The sequence below is a fragment of the Sus scrofa genome, chromosome 11, assembly GCF_054392235.1.
Source record: "Sus scrofa isolate SSC_HxYL_T2T_F1_AM1 chromosome 11, Sscrofa_HxYL_maternal_Yorkshire_Landrace_v2.0, whole genome shotgun sequence".
In the NCBI taxonomy this organism is placed as follows: domain Eukaryota; kingdom Metazoa; phylum Chordata; class Mammalia; order Artiodactyla; family Suidae; genus Sus; species Sus scrofa.
This window is the reverse complement of record NC_139393.1, coordinates 25,908,410-25,925,422: the sequence shown is the minus strand read 5'-3', so window position 1 is coordinate 25,925,422 and position 17,013 is coordinate 25,908,410. Positions and strand designations below refer to the sequence as shown.

The 17,013-nt window shown below is 45.0% G+C and overlaps 1 protein-coding gene across 2 annotated transcripts in view; it reads right to left on the bottom strand.

The window, feature by feature from the left end:
• The window catches only part of VWA8 (von Willebrand factor A domain containing 8), a 545,205-nt gene that overhangs the window by 152,551 nt on the left and 375,641 nt on the right, over positions 1–17,013 (bottom strand). The window contains exons 43-45 of one of the 2 annotated variants that reach the window (XM_021065625.2): positions 8,319–8,417; positions 5,821–6,059; positions 2,596–3,400 (exon numbers count right to left, since the gene is read on the bottom strand). The exons of the other annotated variant lie outside the window; for it this stretch is intronic. Coding sequence (XP_020921284.2) covers positions 3,292–3,400; positions 5,821–6,059; positions 8,319–8,417 — 447 coding nt within the window. The 3' untranslated portion in view covers positions 2,596–3,291. Of the gene's footprint in view, positions 1–2,595; positions 3,401–5,820; positions 6,060–8,318; positions 8,418–17,013 lie in introns of those variants that run through there. 2 annotated transcript variants of the gene reach the window in all.

Here is a 17,013-nt window from a genome sequence, read left to right as displayed (position 1 = left end):
AGCATTACACGGGCTCACTGAGGAGGCGGGGTGTAGCCGCCTTTCAGCGGAACCCCCCCCTGAGGCACACAATGCGTTTATTATAATGTCGTGGCCCTAAGAAGGGCCTGGGAACAGCTTGGAGGGACCTGTAATTAAGTGCATTTAATAATAAAGGCACGGCTTCTGAGGTCTTGCAAGAAGTGCAAATAAGCCCTTCTGCTCCTTCTCTCCTCCCCTCCCCCTCCCCATCATCCTTCCCTTCGACCTGTCAGAAAAGCCAGGAATTATCCATTTTTAAAAAATAACTTTGGCAAAGGATGTCTGGCCCATGGGGAGACGGAAATTAAATTACTTGGGAACATTCTTTCCATGTTACCAGAAAAAAAAAAAAAAAAAAAAAAAAGGCTTCTGCTTACTCAGGTAACTATTCACAGGAGAGCAGTCTTTCAAAGGCTGTTCTGGAGTTCCTGTTATGGCTCATGGGTTAAGAACCTAACTAGCATCTGTTGGGATGTGGGTTTGAGCCCTGGCTTCACTTAGTGGGTTAAGGATCCAGTGTTGCTTCAAGCTGCTGTGTAGGTTGCAGATGCGGCTTGGATATGGCGTTGCTGTGGCAGGAGCATAGGCTGGCAGTGGCATGACAGATTTGACCCTCTAGCTGGGAATTTCTCTATGCCAAGGGTGTGGCTCTTAAAAAAAAAAAGAGAGAGAGAAAAGAAAGAAAGAAAAAGACAGGAAAAGGCTATTCCATCAATCCATCATTCTTGGATTCAATTTCCAAAGGTTTTCCCAGGCCGTGACCCTTTAGCTAAGGGGCACCCCTATGAGCTAAGCTGCCATTTGGATGGGCACTTCCTGTGTCCAGGAAGGAGCAGTTAGAAGCATCCCTCCAGCAGTGTCCTATGTCCTTGGTCCCCACACCTTCCTCTGAGAGCTTAAATTATGCAGATAGTTTCTGGGTACAGGGAGAGGTACGAGCCCTATGAAACGTAGTCAGTTTGCAAGAAGAGAAACTACATTGGAAGAAAGGAGAAAAAGAGACATGAAGAGCTGGCCGTCTAGGTTTGCAAGAATAAAGAATCCTGGGGAGTTCCCATCATGGCTCAGCGGTAACAAACCCGGCTAGTATCCATGAGGATGCGGGTTTGGTCCCTGGCCTTGCTCAGTGGGTTAAGGATCTAGCATTGCTGTGAGCTGCCGTGAAGGTCACAGATGTGGCTCAGACCTGGCGTGGCTGTGGCTTAGGCTGACAGTTGCAGCTCTGATTCGACTCCTAGCCTGGGAACCTCTCTATACTGTAGCCTAAAAAGACCAAAAAAAAAAAAAAAACAGCCTGGGTGAGGAGGTCCAATCCACCCAATCCACTTCTGTCCCTGCCTGGTTGTGAGCACAGTCTCTTTTTTTTTTTTTTTTGGCTGCGGCTTGAGGTGGGATCTCAGTTCCCAGAGCAGGGATTGAACGCTGGCCGCAGCGGTGGAGGCACTGAATCCTAAACCACTAGGCCACCAGGGAACTTCCTTAGTTATTTTCTTGAACTTCTCTAAGCAGAGTTTCCTGACTGTAAAATGAGAATGTTAATAGTACAATGAGTCATTAACCAAGTGCTGGGGATCTTGGGAATGTGACTTAAGTTCTCGGAAGCTCACTTTCCTTATCTGTCAAATGAGGTAAAAACACCTATTTCATATGCATGGTTGTGAGGATTCAATGGAATAATAGAAAATCACTTAGCATAGGCGTTCCCATCATGGCACAGTGGTTAACCCATCTGACTAGGAACCCTGAGGTTGCGGGTTCTATCCCTGGCCTTGCTCAGTGGGTTAAGGATCCGGTGTTGCTGTGAGCTGTGGTGTACCGCAGATGAGGCTCGGATCCCCCGTTGCTGTGGATGTGGTGTAGGCCAGCAGCAGTAGCTCCAATTCAACCCTTAGCCTGGGAACCTCCATATGCCCAGGGTGCAGCCCTAAAAAAAAAAAAAAAAAAAAATCACTTAGCATACCTGGTACATGGTAACTGTTGTTTTGCTGTCATTAATGCAGTTGCATTTTTAAAGGTTTAAATTGGATTTTTAAAGGTTTAACTGGATTGAAACTGTTTGCATGATTGGATGATTCAAACACACAGAGCAAGCATCTATCTGGAGAAAGAAGACAAGCCATGCGATCTCGCTGGGCAAAACTGCCCTGGAAATCTAATTGATTTCATTTCTTCTTCTTTTTTGCTTTTTAGGGCTGCACCCGCAGCATATGGAGGTTCCCAGGTTAGGGGTTGAAGCCGAGCTGCAGCTGTCAGCCTACAACATAGCCATGGCAACAAAGGATCTGAGCTGGGTCTGCGACCAACACCACAGCTCTCGGCAATGCTGGATCCTTAACCCACTGAGCGAGGCCAGGGATCGAACCCGTATCCTCATGGATACTAGTCGGATTTGCTTCCCCTGTGCCACCACAGTAACTCCCTTTCAGTAAAAACCTGAGCACTTGCTATTTGGAGCATTCTATTTTAGACACCAACACGGAGTAGAGTGAATCTTTTCGGAAGCACCGAAGGAGAAGAAACAGGAAACTCAAGGCCAGATGCCCCTTATCCTTCCATTCCCAGCAGCAGGCAGAATAGGACACTGGCTCTTTATTACTTAAGAAGGCTTTTAAAAGTAATGTGGGAAAGGAAGCCATCCTAGGATCTTTTGATTCCTTTCGGTTTGGGCTAAGGAAATGCAATTACTGAGAAAACCCATCCTTTTATAAAATACTGTGGTTGAAAGGACTTTTCAGTGAGTTAAACTATAAAGTCATTGTTGGGCCCGACAGAGCAGGGGAGGGGAAATAAAAATAATTATCCAACAGAAGCCGGTTGCGTGGTTTTGCACAGACCTGGATTTTCGTGTCAGAAGGTGGTGTCCCAGCCTTCGTTGGCTGGGGTCCTTTTTTATCCTAGGTGATCACAAATGATCTTGTTAAGGCAAAACCAAGGTGCCCTCCCTCTCTCCTTCAGGTTTTTGGACACAGGCCACGCACCATGGTTCTCAAGCCACCTTCTTTTAACGCGGACTTTTCATTAAATGCAGGTCGACTCGCTGCTTCTAATGACTTGTAAATCCACCAGTGGTTGGAGATTTCCTTTCATGAGCCTCACGCTGGTTGCTTCTTTGAATTCTGATTACAGAGCAAGCGCAGGAAGGCCCAGAAATGCCAGAACTGTCCAGTCATCACACGGGGGGCCCTTTAGAGATGCTTTCTTTTCTTCCAAATGCTCTTTCTTCCTATCTTATTCCAAACCCCAGGGTCATCGGGGGATAAAGGGTGCTTCTTAAACACCAGACAACATGGTGGAGGTGAAAATCTGCTGTAAAATCTGGGGGATGTCCTTGGTATCCATGGCAACGAAAGACCGGCCAGCTGGTAGAGTCCTCTGAAGCCTGTGGGGTGGGGGATGAAAGACGATTACCATTGCAAATCAGGGCTCCCCTTCTACCTCTGGCCCCTGCAAACCGCAGCATCTGAGAGGTTTCTTAGCAGAGGAAGTCTTTACTTTTTAATACCCTGCCTCTGCCAGTGATGGTGGTGGAATCGGCTGTTACTAGGCAACGAAAGGCTTGGAAGAGCTACTGGGAGAGACAGGAGGAAAGCAGTGCATTGAAAGAAAGGTCTTTTCAGTGAGCAAATCAGCGAATTTGCAAAGAAAAAAATGTTCTCCCTTGGATGACTGTCATTTCCTGGTATTTTCGACTCCCTTGATCGAACGGAGCTCTAGGGAGCAATCTGGGATGAGCTCACCTGGGGCCAGCGAATCTGTTGGGCTCACACTGTACTTTTAACTGCTTTTCCTGCCCTAGAAAACAGGCCTTGGAAAACGTTGCCCAGCCAGATCCCAAGTGGTTCTCTCTCTTCCTCTCACTCACTCCCCCATCCCCCTCATCATACAAAAAGAAATGTAATCTGACTGATGCAATTGCTGCTTTGATGGCATTGAGGTTATACAGGCTTATGGTAATTTTTTTAAATGCCAATTTATCATTTGGAACAAAGGGACATTGGGGGAGGCAGTAAAAGTCCAAGACGCAGTTCTATCCAAAAGAACGCCTCCTTTCACTGTGCCAACAGCGTTTGGTTTTGGAATGACATTTAATCAAAGTCAGCCATCCTGGGCAGTATCATCCATTTGGCATGCCCCGCAGACCAGCGAATTCTGCAGCATATCTTTGGCCAGTGGATGTTGGATCCTTTCCCTAGGAAACCACAAGGGTATTATTGTGCTTTCTTAAGTAGTCAAACAGGATCTGTTCACTAGAAAGACGAAATAGCTATTTCAGCTCAACCAGTATTTGTTGAGCTTGCCGGCTGATGAATCCCGGGCAGGTCCTGGAGTCAAATCTAAGCGGAAAAGGCAGGGTTTGTGTTCGAGGACAGGGAGGTTCTAGAAGAGGCTGACATGCATGACTGAGAAAAATGCCAAGGCAGTTGTAATAACGTGACTGTAATTATATGCTATTAAGTCTGTTCTTAAACATACTCTGCAATCCTGCAGCAAGGCAAAGGGTACAGAAAGAGAAAAAAATGTCAGCATTCTGGACACCAAAACATCTCCTAGTCTGTATAGGACTCTCTCTCTCTCCTTTTTTTTCCTTTTTCTTTTTTCGCTGTCCGAGGCATATGGAAGTTCTGGGGCCAGGGATCAGATCTGAGCTGCAGTTGTAAACGACACTGCAGCTGTGGCAATGCTAGATCCTTTAACCCACTGTGCCAGGCGAGGGATCAAACTGGTGTCCTGGCACTTCAGAGACACCACAGATCCTGTTGTGCCACAGTGGGAACTCCTGTATAGGGCACTCAGTACAGGTGGCAGGTGGAAAGAGGTGGCATATGGAGTTCCTGTCGTGGCTCAGTGGAAACAAACCTGACTAGTATCCACGAGGACTTGGGTTTGATCCCTGGCCTCACTTAGTGGGTCAGGGATCCGGCGTTGTTGTGGCTGTGGCATAGGCTGGTAGCTGCAGCTCCGATTCGACCCGCAGCCTGGGAACCTCCATATGCCACGGGTGTGGCCCTAAAAAGACAAAAGACAAAAAAAAACAAACAAAAAAGAGGTGGCATAACTAAAGGCACATGGCCATTGGTGGTTTAGGCAGGATTTTTTTTTTTTGGAGGAGATATAGTTTCATGTATGTTTTCCGCTTCTTACAAGGACTACAAGCAGAGAAAAGCCATGAGCGCGCCTGTCAGATGGTGATCCGTAATGGTATTTATTATCTGCCCATGCATTTCTCTCCAGATGATTCAGTCTATTTAGTGTAGCATCTTACTACGGACGCAGACATACAAGAAGGGAGAAGTGTAAGAAGGAAGATTATCTATGTCTATATACGTATCTGGATGTAGGTGGACACACATACATACTTTTTGCAAATACGTGTGCGTATGTCTACATGCAATATATAGACACACACACCCAATGTCTGATGGGAGAGAAATAGTAAATGTTCATTATTCTAAGTTTGATTTGAGCACGAAGTGAACAGAACTGAGCTTGCCGCCTTGATGAAAAGGGCAACCTGTATAAAACGCTGGGTAATTTACTGGTGGACAAATCAGTTTGTGATTTATGGTGTTGGTAGTAAGTTTAAATACAAACTGAAAAAGTAACTTAAAGTTGTCCTGCTCATCCAAACAGAAGCCAGAGGCTCCCATTCCCTGGACTGTCAGCTGCTTGAGGGTGGCAACTCTTGTTTCTGTCCCTCCCTGCCAACCCCACCACCCCGCCAGCATTGCCACCTCCAAGAAGGGGAAGCCCATGAAATGACATGTGTCAGGTACTCAAGTAGCCTGAGATGACACTTACCTGGTTGCTTGATCACCTAAAGATCCAATAAAAATGGCGAAAGCATTTACTTGGGGGTTGCTTGTCAGGATCTGGGCAAACCTGGCAGGATGTATTCCATAGCGTGACAGGTTGGCATCACTCAAGACTATGACAAAGTACTCGTCAGCTTCCTCTTTGACGATGTCCTTGATGGCATGTTCTGTCCCCTCTAACGTGTGGTCCCCACTCATGCAGAACTGAGCGTGGGCGTGCATTGTCTGGGATCAGAGACAAAAGCTATGAATGAGAAACTCCCTTTAGAACAAGCGCAATGATTTTTCTATGGACAATGAGAAAGCACAGACACTCTGAGCAAGTTCTATTTAATTTGCACCTTAGATGTTATAGGCTTTAAGTCCCCTTCAAGGGGATGAACCCCCAAAGCCTCTGGCCCTGTCTCACTGCAGTGCCCCCTCCCTGACCTTGACCTGCCTGGGCTGCTCATGCCCTACAGAGAAGCCAGGTGGCCCATCCCTCACCCACCTCTATATAACCTGTTCCTTATGCAAATAAGGCATCCTGCCCACGACCAATCAGATCAAATATGCCTCATACAGAGATCAAACAGCACTCAGCCCACAGGGGGCTGGGGCAGGAGAAATTGGGTCTCCACTCAGGTCCACGTCGTGGGGATATAAAAACAACTGTGAAGGGAATTAGGCCTCTTGTTTAACCCCAGAGCTCTCATGCAGGCTCTTGAGTCCTCCCTCGCTCTCTGAAAATGTACTTTCGTTTTAATAAATTTGTAAGACGCCAGACTGCCTGCCTCTGCTGGCTCTATCCGGCACCACTGCAGCACTTTCCAATTACCTGCACTTCCAAATCCGTGGTGCTTGTTGGCAAGAATCAAGAGACATAACGCAGGAGTTCCCATCGTGGCTCAGTGGTTAATGAATCTGACTAGGAACCATGAGGTCACGGGTTTGATCCCTGGACTCACTCAGTGGGTTAAGGATCCGGTGTTGCCATGAGCTGTGGTGTAGGTCACAGACACGGCTAAGATGTGGCGTTGCTGTGGCTCTGGCATAAGCTGGTGGCTACAGCTCTGATTATACCCCTAGCCTGGGAATCTCCATATGCTGTGGGAAGTGGCCCTTTAGAAAAGGCAAAAAGACAAAAAAAAAAGAGAGACATAAATTTTCTGGATAAGTGATATCTGGATGAGTGCTATCTGGATAAGACTTTCGCTTAAGGAAAATTTTTAAAACAAGAAGTTGTTCCCAAACTAACCCTGTTGGCACGGATTTTTAAAGCTCCAGCTGCCATTTAAAGGGAGAAGGTGTGAGAAAATATGAAATTTGGTATCACACTAGAGAATGGAGATGACACAGGAGAAAAATAAGGGATGGGCTGAGTTTTCAGGGAACAAAGTTCTTTTCCTTTTTGTCTTTTTAGGACCACGCATGCAGCATATGGAGGTTCCCAGGCTAGGGGTCTAATTGGAGCTGTAGCCACCAGCCTACACCACAGCCATAGCCACAGCTACACCGGATCCGAGCCACGTCTGTGAATTACACCATAGCTCATGGCAATACTGGATCCTTAACCCACTAAGCGAAGCCAGGGATTGAACCAGCAACCTCATGGTTCCTAGTTGGATTTGTTTCTGCTGCGCCACGACAGGAACGCCAGAACAAAGTTCTAATACTAAACACTGTACTCATATCAACAGCAATGGAGGAAATTTACTTTAAAATCATGGTGAGTATGCAGACATAAGTGTGTTCTTATACCGAGTTCATTGTTAGAAAATAGTAAGATACACATACAGTTGGGGTTAGAGAGTACTCTAAAAAGAGTCATTCTTTTCCTTCTGATATATATAGATCGATTGATCGATCCATCGATCTATCTGTCTATCTATCTATCTATCTATCTATCTATCTATCTATCTATCTATCTATCTATATGTGAGCTGAGAAGAATTGTATAGGCTATAGGAGACTCAGGTTGTAGAATCTCAATAAAACCCTGAACATATGTAGGAAGAGAGTTTACATTTTGTAGGGTGTAGAAAAGGAATTTAGGCACGATAAGTGCTTTCTCCATTTAATGCTTAAATGTTTGTGAAACAGAAAGTCTTTTTCAGAGTTCCTGTTGTGGCTCAGCGGAAATGAATCTGACCAGCATCCATGAGGACACAGCTTCCATCCCTGGCCTCACCCAGTGGGTTAAAGATCCGGCGTTGCTATGAGCTGTGGTGCAGGCCGGCAGCTGTAGGTCCAATTCGACCCCTAGCCTGGGAACCTCCATGTGCCATGGGTCCATGGGTGCAGCCCTAAAAGAAAGAAAGAAGGAAAGAAATAAAGAAAGAAAGAAAGAAGGAAGGAAAAAAGGCAAGAAAGAAAGAAAGAAAAGAAAGAAGATTTTTTCATTCCTATAACAGTTGCTTCTTCAGTGACTCTTTTCAGTGACCAGAAGACTTTACCTAACCTGGTGGAAGTTTTCACGCTATAGAGGTAATTGAATGCACTTACCTTCAGAATTTCTAGTCTTTGCTTATTGTCCTTGGGGATTTTGTTAATTGGAACCAGATCAATGTTGTAGCCATCTCCAGAGTGTCCAGCGATGTCATACTATAGGCAAGAGAATCAAAATTAGAAGCCTCCATCTACTAAAGAACTGTCATTGGACCTAGGAGGCTCCAAATCTTTGGTTTGTTGTTGCCCAGAATTGCTCAGCACAGGGCCACGGAGAAGTGCAGAGTGACGCATGTGTGCTTAGCAACAAAAGCAAAGATGTTCCAGGCTCTTTCACTTCTGGTCCATCCCTGTGGATGACCAGATGTGCTCTCTGCTTTCCAGCAGAAGGTAGAAAGGATGATGAAGACTTCAGGGACCACCCAAGGATTCCATTCTTAACTTTCGGGGGAGAGTTCACACACACACACACACACACACACACACTGTGGTAGGCAGAATTCTACACACACACACACACACACTGTGGTAGGCAGAATTCTAAGGTAGCCCCCAGGAGTCCTGTTGCCCTGGTATATATAGCCCTGTACTCTTCTCCCTTTAAGTGTGGGCAGGACCTGTGAATATTTTGGCATATCACTCATGATTATGTTATGTTATGAGGCAACAGGGATTTTTCAGATGTAATTAAGGTTAGTAATCAGTCGGCTTTGGCTTGATTGAAATAGAGAATATCTAGGTGGGTCTAATTTAATCATATGAGCCCTTAACAGTAAAGTTTTTTTTTTAACTCAATAAATTTTATTACATTTATAGTTGTACAATGATCATCACAACCCAATTTTATAGCATTTCCCAAAGTAGAGTTTTTATTGTTATTTATTTATTTATTTTTACTTTTCTCTTTTTCCTCCTTCTGGCTGATCGTAGACGGGAAAGACAGAAATTTGAACTTCGGTGGGATCTGACATGCGGAGTTATCTGTGGCTGAGATGGGAGCGGGGGATCACAGGGCAAGCCCCCAAGAGTTGCATCGAGGAGCAACGCTGCCTGGGAGCCAGCATGGAAACAGGGACCTCAGTTCTATGATTACAAGGAACTGAATCCTGCCAACAACCTGAATGGGCTTGGAAGCAGATCCCTCCCCAGAGCCTTCAAGTAAGCACCTGCCTGGCTGACATCCTGATTTCAGCCTTATGAGACCCCAAGCAGAGCGCTCAGATGAGTCTGCCTGGACTTCTGAACTATACAACTACAACTTAGTAAACAGGCATTGCTTTAAGAAGCAATTTTTGGTAACTTGTTACACAGCAATAGAAAACTAATACACATGCTTTCTATTTTTTTTTTTTTTTGTATTTTTTTTATTTTTAGGGCCGTGTCCAAGGCATATGGAAATTCCCAGCTAGGGGTTGAATCAGAGCTACAGCTGCCGGCCTACACTACAGCCACAGCAACTTGGGATCCAAGCCACATCTGGGACCTACACCACCGCTCATGGCAATGCCAGATCCTCAACCTACTGAGCAAAGCCAGGGATCGAACCCACATCCTCATGGATACTAGTTGGATTTGTTTCTGCTGCGCCACAATGGGAACTCTCCACATAGTTTTTTTTTTTTTTTTTTTCTGAAGAAGAAAGTGAAACATAGGCACTATAGAAATTATAGAAACGCACAAAAAAGAAAGTAAAAATTAGCCATCATCCCATCACTCTGTTACTGTTTTCTTGTATAAGTTTCTAGGCTTGAATTTCCTTTCAAGAGACGTGTAAGGGGTTACACATTCACACACATGTATATTTGTATCAACATTCTTTTTAACTGATGGAGAATGATGACCGTGTGATTTTACAATCTGCTTTTCTACTTTCAATGGTGCATGACATATATTTTTTAGTTTAGGAAATACCTTTTAAATTCCCTATCTCAGTGTGCACACGGGAAAGTCCTGTCTGTGGACAAAAGGCTGGAGTTGAGAGAGGGGGTGTAACGTTCTTACAGAATCTCGAAAGGCATTTGAGATCTGAGACAACTATAACTGGGCAAGGTGGCCCTCTGCAATGGTGGGGTTTGCCCCTAAATTCTCCTTTCTCCTCCCATCTCCCTCAAAGGATTTTTTTGATGCTGATATGAAGGTTCGAATAGACCTCAGAGTATCTGAGCAACGACGGGACCTGCAAAGAAAATTCTGGGTGTGGGTCTGAGACAAAAGATTGGAGGGAGTACTCGGAATACTATGGGTCAAAATGCTTAAGATTCACTGCCGTCTATTCACCGACTGACCATTAAGCAATAGCTATTTTTTGAACACATACCAGGTGCAAAATACTACTTTAGGTATATTTTAGGGGAAGGCAATGATTTCTTTTCAAGTCTATTCCTTTTAAATGTGTGGGTTCTCTGAAGGCAAGACTGTAGCTCATTCATCTTAAGGCATTTTAGGACCTATGAGTATGTGTGGTGTGATTACTGTTGAAATGCTTTAAGAGATTTTGCAATCAAATTGGGGCATGAAGAAGCTTTCCTTTCCCAGAAGTTCCCCTTGTGGCTCAGCAGTAATGAACCCAGCTAGCATCGGTGGGGACGAGGGTTCGATCCCTGGCCTCGCTCAGTGGGTTAAGGACCTGGCATTGCTGGGAGCTGTAGTATAGGTCACAGATGTGGCTCAAAGCTGGCATAGCTGTGGCTGCAATGCAGGCTGGCAGCTGCAGCTCTGATTCAACCCTGAGCCTGGGAACCTCCACATTAAAAAAAAAAAGAAAAAAAAAAAAGGCAGTCAAATGAGTAGTTAGATGTTCTTTATCAAAACCCGATACTGATTAAACAGCTCTAGAAACATGTTAGTTACCAACCTGTCTACCATTCGATTGATCTATCACCTACCATTTAATTATCTGCCCAGGAGGAAAAAAAGCATCCTATACTTTTTCAGGCAAGTGAGATAAAAACTTCCTCGCATGCAGCGAAGAAAGTGCCCTTTGCAGAGCTGTCTGGTTAGTAGTGAAGTTAGTAAATACTGCAATACTAGCTAGTAAAGTGCCCAGTTAGTATTGCAGAGGCTGAGAAGAGACGCGTGAAGGACAGGATGGGGCTTATTCAATGGTGTGCAGGCTCTGGTTCTCATCTTCCAGATGGGCCTGGGGACTCTTCTGCGCCCCAAGTAAATAAAATGCTTGCGAAGAATTCAAAGTCCGTCAAATGTGGAGCATTTCCTGGTTACTATAGATCGTTCTAAGCTTCCATTAAAAACAATCCCTCTTTGTCATAATTATCTAGTATCTGCAGAGTATGGATCCCTACACATCTCACAGAGAGTAATTCACTGATCTTCAGAACTGGGGTAGAGGAAAAAGTGCATAAGCTCGTTCATTTCTGTTTCTAACCCCCTTTATGTATTTATTTTTTGGGCCTCACCTGAGGCATGCAGAAGTTCCTGTGTCAGGGATTGACCCCCAACTCCCACCACCACCCCTCCAGATTCTTAACTCTTGGAGCCACCAGGAAACTCCTCTGTTTCTGACTCCTGATCCTGCCATTCACCCGGCCTGCTTCCTGCCAAGACGGCTGTCAAATCAGACCTGACCAGGTATCAGGCTTGCTTCCAGGGAGGGATCATAAGAGTCACTAAACAAGAACCCCACTGTCGTTATCAACTGCCTAACATTTAGATCATAACTTTTTCCGAGTAGCTCAGCATTTTTACGGTCATATTTTTCTCCACTTTTCAGAGCATCCCTTAAATCTCTGTGAAGTCTTATAGTCAACGTCCAACATAAACATGAAACCACAGCAGTAAAGAAAAGCCTCAAAAAGAGAACAGATTTTAATACTTTTTTTTTTTTTTTTGCTTTAGAGACTTGTTTAAATGCCCCTTTGCTATATTTTCTTTTGAGAAATCTCAAGCATGTAGAGAAAGGTATAATAAATGAAAACAGGAGTTCCCGTCATGGCGCAGTGGTTAACGAATCCGACTAGGAATCATGAGGTATCGGGTTCGATCCCTGGCCTTGCTCAGTGGGTTAATGATCCAGCGTTGCTGTGAGCTGTGGTGTAGGTCACAGACACGGCTCGGATCCAGCGTTGCTGTGGCTCTGGCGTAGGCCGGTGGCTATGGCTCCGATTGGACCCCTAGCCTGGGAACCTCCATATGCCGTGGAAGCGGCCCAAGAAATGGCAAAAGGACAAAAACAAGCAAACAAACAAAAAATGAAAACAAATGCATGCTGAGTTTCAGTCCAAAACACAAAGATTTATCATGAAATTGGGAGGCTGATTTGTAATACTTAGATGGCAAAGAGAGATTTGCTTAGAATCAGGAGCTACTAGCATTTTTATGAGTAAGATTTGTGTTTAAATTTCTATTGGGAAGGATAATCATTTGCTAACCTTGGGAGGAATTATGCTTTATTACACAGCTATGAGATGCGTAAGGAGGTAAGAGGTACCCATCTGAGGCTATTTCGGAAGCCTGATGATGTGTGAAATTCTAATCTTCTAGACATACCAACACACCATTCTCAGGTGGCACTGTTGACGGCCAGCAGCAAAGGATTAGAAGATAAATGTATGATTTAAAAGGTCAAGAGATGTGCCAACAGAACTCTAGGGTGGGAGTTCCTGTCGTGGCTCTGTGGAAATGAATCTAACTAGGATCCATGAGGAGGCAGATTCGATCCCTGGCCTTGCTCAGTGAGTTAAGGATCCAGCGTTGCGGTGAGCTGGGATGTAGATCACAGATGCGGCTCGGATCCTGTGGTGTAGGCCAGTGGCTACAGCTCTGATTTGATTCCCTAGCCTGGGAACCTCCATATGCCGCAGGTGTAGCCCTAAAAAAAAAAAAAAGCCGGGAGTTCCCATCGTGGCTCAGTGGAAATGAATCCGACTAGGAACCATGAGGTTGCAGGTTCGATCCCTGGCCCCACTCAGTGGGTTTAGGATTCAGCGTCGTCATGAGCTGTGGTGTAGGTCGAAGACACGGCTCGGATCCATTGTTGCCATGACTGTGGTGTAGGCTGGTGGCTACAGCTCTGATCGACCCCTAACCTGGGAACCTCTAAATGCCTCAGGTGTGGTCCTAAAAAGACAAAAAGAACAAAAAAAAAAAAAAAAAAAAAAGAGGAAAAAAAAGAACTCTAGGCTGTTAGGTAATAATCGATAGTATTAGTTAGCTAACCTTTCTTCATATAGACGTGAAGGTAAAGAGAAAAACGTTCTGAAGGTCAAAAATTCTAGACTTAGCTCTGACATTCACAAGTCACCTACCCCCCCATCTTAATTCTCCTTATAAATAATGCTGGTTTCGATGGCCTCTAATATTGTATGCTTGAAAATCACTTAACTTCTCGGACAAGTAGGGCTCATCTGTTTTATATAACTTCAGAGAGTCATTGAAAGGATAGGAAAATACATTTAATGAGTATAATGTCAATGTTTTTACTGGTCTTTTTTTTTTTTTTTTTTTTCTTTCTTTTTAGGGCTATACGTGTGGCATATGTAAGTTCCTAGGCCAGGGGTCAATCCGAGCTGCAGCCTCCAGCCCCAGCCCATGCCACAGCCACAGCACCTCGGGATCTGAGCTGCATCTGTGACCTATACTGAAGTTTGTGGCAAGGCCAGATCCTTCATCCACGGAGCAAGGCCAGGGATCCAACCCACCGCATCCGCATGGATCCTAGCCAGGTTCATAACTCACTGAGCCACAGTGGGATCTCTGTACTGGTCTTTATGCTTTACAGAGGGCCTCTGTAGATCTCATTTCATTTGGTTTCTTTCTCTCCACACCTTTGGAGGTGGGTGTTAAATTTTTTTTTTTTTTTTTTTTTTTTTTTAAGGGCTGCACCTGTGGCTAGGGGTCCAATCAGAGCTACAGCTGCCGGTCTACACCACAGCCACAGCAACTTGGGATATGAATCGTGTCTGCAACCTACACTATAGCTCAGGCCAATGCTGGATCCTTAGGGGGTGGGTGTTATTAACGTCATTTCCCAAATTAAAAATTGAATAGCATTGAGAACTATGTCTAGATACTCATGTTGCAACAGAAGAAAGGGTGGGGGAAAAAATGTAATTGTAATGTATACATGTAAGGATAACCTGACCCCCTTGCTGTACAGTGGGAAAATAAAATAAATAAATAAATAAATAAAAATAAATAAAAAATAAAAAAATAAAAAAAAATAAAAAATTGATGCTCGGAGAGATTAACAGTCTTAAGGTCAGCAATCTAGAGATGGTAGACATGGTATCCAAACCTCTGACTCTAAATTCAGTGCTTCACTACTCCCTGTCCCTCTGCCCCCTCCCAATCTCTACTTAGGCTTTTTGAATCAATTCTATGATTGAGTCAATTCTGAATTCATATTTAACTTTGAATGGAGTCAGAGAAGCCTGTATACTCTTCTTTGGTCATGCAGCAATACAAATTTATTCCAAGCCTGAGACTGATAGGGTGACTAATTTCCATTTCTAAACATGTGAGGAGTTCCCTGGTGGTGGGTGGGTTAAGGGTCTGGCATTGTCAATGCAGTGGCTCAGGTCGCTGCTGTGGCGTGGGTTCGATCCCTGGCCCAGGAACTTCCACATGCTGTGGGTGTGGCCAAAAAAAAAAAAAAAAAAAGTTAAACATTTCCTAATGCCTGAGACATTGGGAAAAGGTGAATTATAGATGCTGAGCCCAGTTTGTTTGTTTGTTTGGTTGGCTTTTATGGCCACATGCATGGTATATGGAGTTCCCGAGCCAGAGATTGAACCCCAGCTGCAACTTCAACCTACATGCAACTGTGGCAATGCCAGATCTTTAACCCGCTGTGCCAGGCCAGGGATGGAACAGTCAGATTCTAAACCTAGTGTGCCATGGCGGGACCTCCAAATTAATTTTGTTTGTTTTGCTTTTTAGGGCCATACCTGTAGCATATGGAAGTTCCCAGGCTAGGGGCCGAATTGGAGCTACAGCTGCGGGCTTACATCACAGACACAGCAATGCTGGAACTGAGCCACATCTTCGACCTACACCATAGTCTGTGGCAATGCCGGACCCTTAACCCACTGATCAAGGCCAGGGATCGAACCCACAACCTCACAGTTCCTAGTCGGATTCGTTTCTGTTGTGCCACGGTAGGAACGCCCACTAGTCAGGTTCTTAACCCACTGAGCCAAATGGGAACTCTTAGGTTTTCTAACCCTCAAAAAAATTTTTTAAACAGTGGAGCTCTTTCTTTTGGCATAAAATCCCAGATTCTGAAACATCATGCCATAGCAATATAAAGTGGAATTATTGTGGTTGAACTGGGGATGGAGGGGAAAGAATAAAAAGTGCTGGCATTCCCGTCGTGGCTCAGTGGTTAACGAATCCGACTAGGAACCATGAGGTTGCAGGTTCGATCACTGGCCTTGCTCAGTGGGTTAAGGATCCGGTGTTGCCGTGAGCTGTGGGGTAGGTCACAGACATGGCTCAGAGTTGGTGTTGCTGTGGCTCTAGCATAGGCTGGCAGCTACAGCTCCAATTAGACCCCTTGCCTGGGTACTTCCATATGCTGCAGGCGTGGCCCTAAAAGGACAAAAGACAAAAAAAAAAAAAAGAGAATAAAAAGTGCTGCCCACACACCTTCGCCCCCAACAGCCTTCAAGAGCATCCGGCCTTAGTCCATGCTTTCTCTGTCTCCATAGAAATAAGAAATTTGAGGGTTCCCCCCCGCCCCAAAGTCCAACCTCTCAATAACTCAATAAATCTACTTTCTGGTGTCACCATTTGCGTGCTCAGTGGGAAAATACTCACCTCACTTTTGGTGTTACACCAAAAGTTTAAATACTTTGAGGAAAAACAATTAAGGCTTTTGCAAAGGCGATCTGCTTTAAAGTTACAGGGAAAACATTCCTAGGGATTTGGAGAACTCACGAGGAATAAACTGGAATGAAGGTAAAAAAAAAACATGCGTTCTGCCTTCTATGAAATGAGTCACATAACTATTACCATTCGTCTTTTGACACCAGGGCTCGAGTGCCGTGTGACCATAAAAAAATCCTGCTGATGAGAAGATTCGAGGAGTTTAGGTTGATCATTAGCAAATAAATGCCGCTCCTGTCGTAAGCCTCCTGTAAAGGCTATTCCTGCGAATAACTGAATTCAGTGGGTGGAACAATTCTGAGGAACTTAAAACACCCCAGATGCCTTTGAAATGGGTCTGCCACTGAGCGGGCTGTCCCCTCTCAGTCCTTCTTGCTCAACGGTCCCTGCGGTTTGGCATGGGTCAGGCTACGGTGGAATAAAAGGGGAGGCTGACTCCCAGGGAGCCTCCTGGACTTGGACTCTAAGGATGCAGAGCCCAGGGGCTGCGCTCGAGCCAAAGATAACACAACGCAGAGGCCAAGAGAGAGGCTGCGGGTGGGGAAGAGTCTAGATCTCTGGGCCAGGCCAGTGGCTTCTAAAGGTCTCAGAGCAAAACACAGATGAGACAGCTTTACAACAGAGGGATCACTGCAGGAAGACAACGTTAAGAACCGCCTGGAACGGGGGAGGGAGGAGTCTTAGCGCATACTGCTGGATTGGATGTGTGACACCACAGGTCGTGCTGTCCTAGGCGACAGAATACATAATTTTCATCAGGAGCTCCTAAAACTGTCTTTGGTTCATGGATCATTTTACACACAACACACACACACATGCATGCACAACTAAATATATATATATATTTTTTTTTTTTCTCCTTTTTTTGGCTGCACTCTCGGCATATGGAAGGTCCCAGCGACCTATG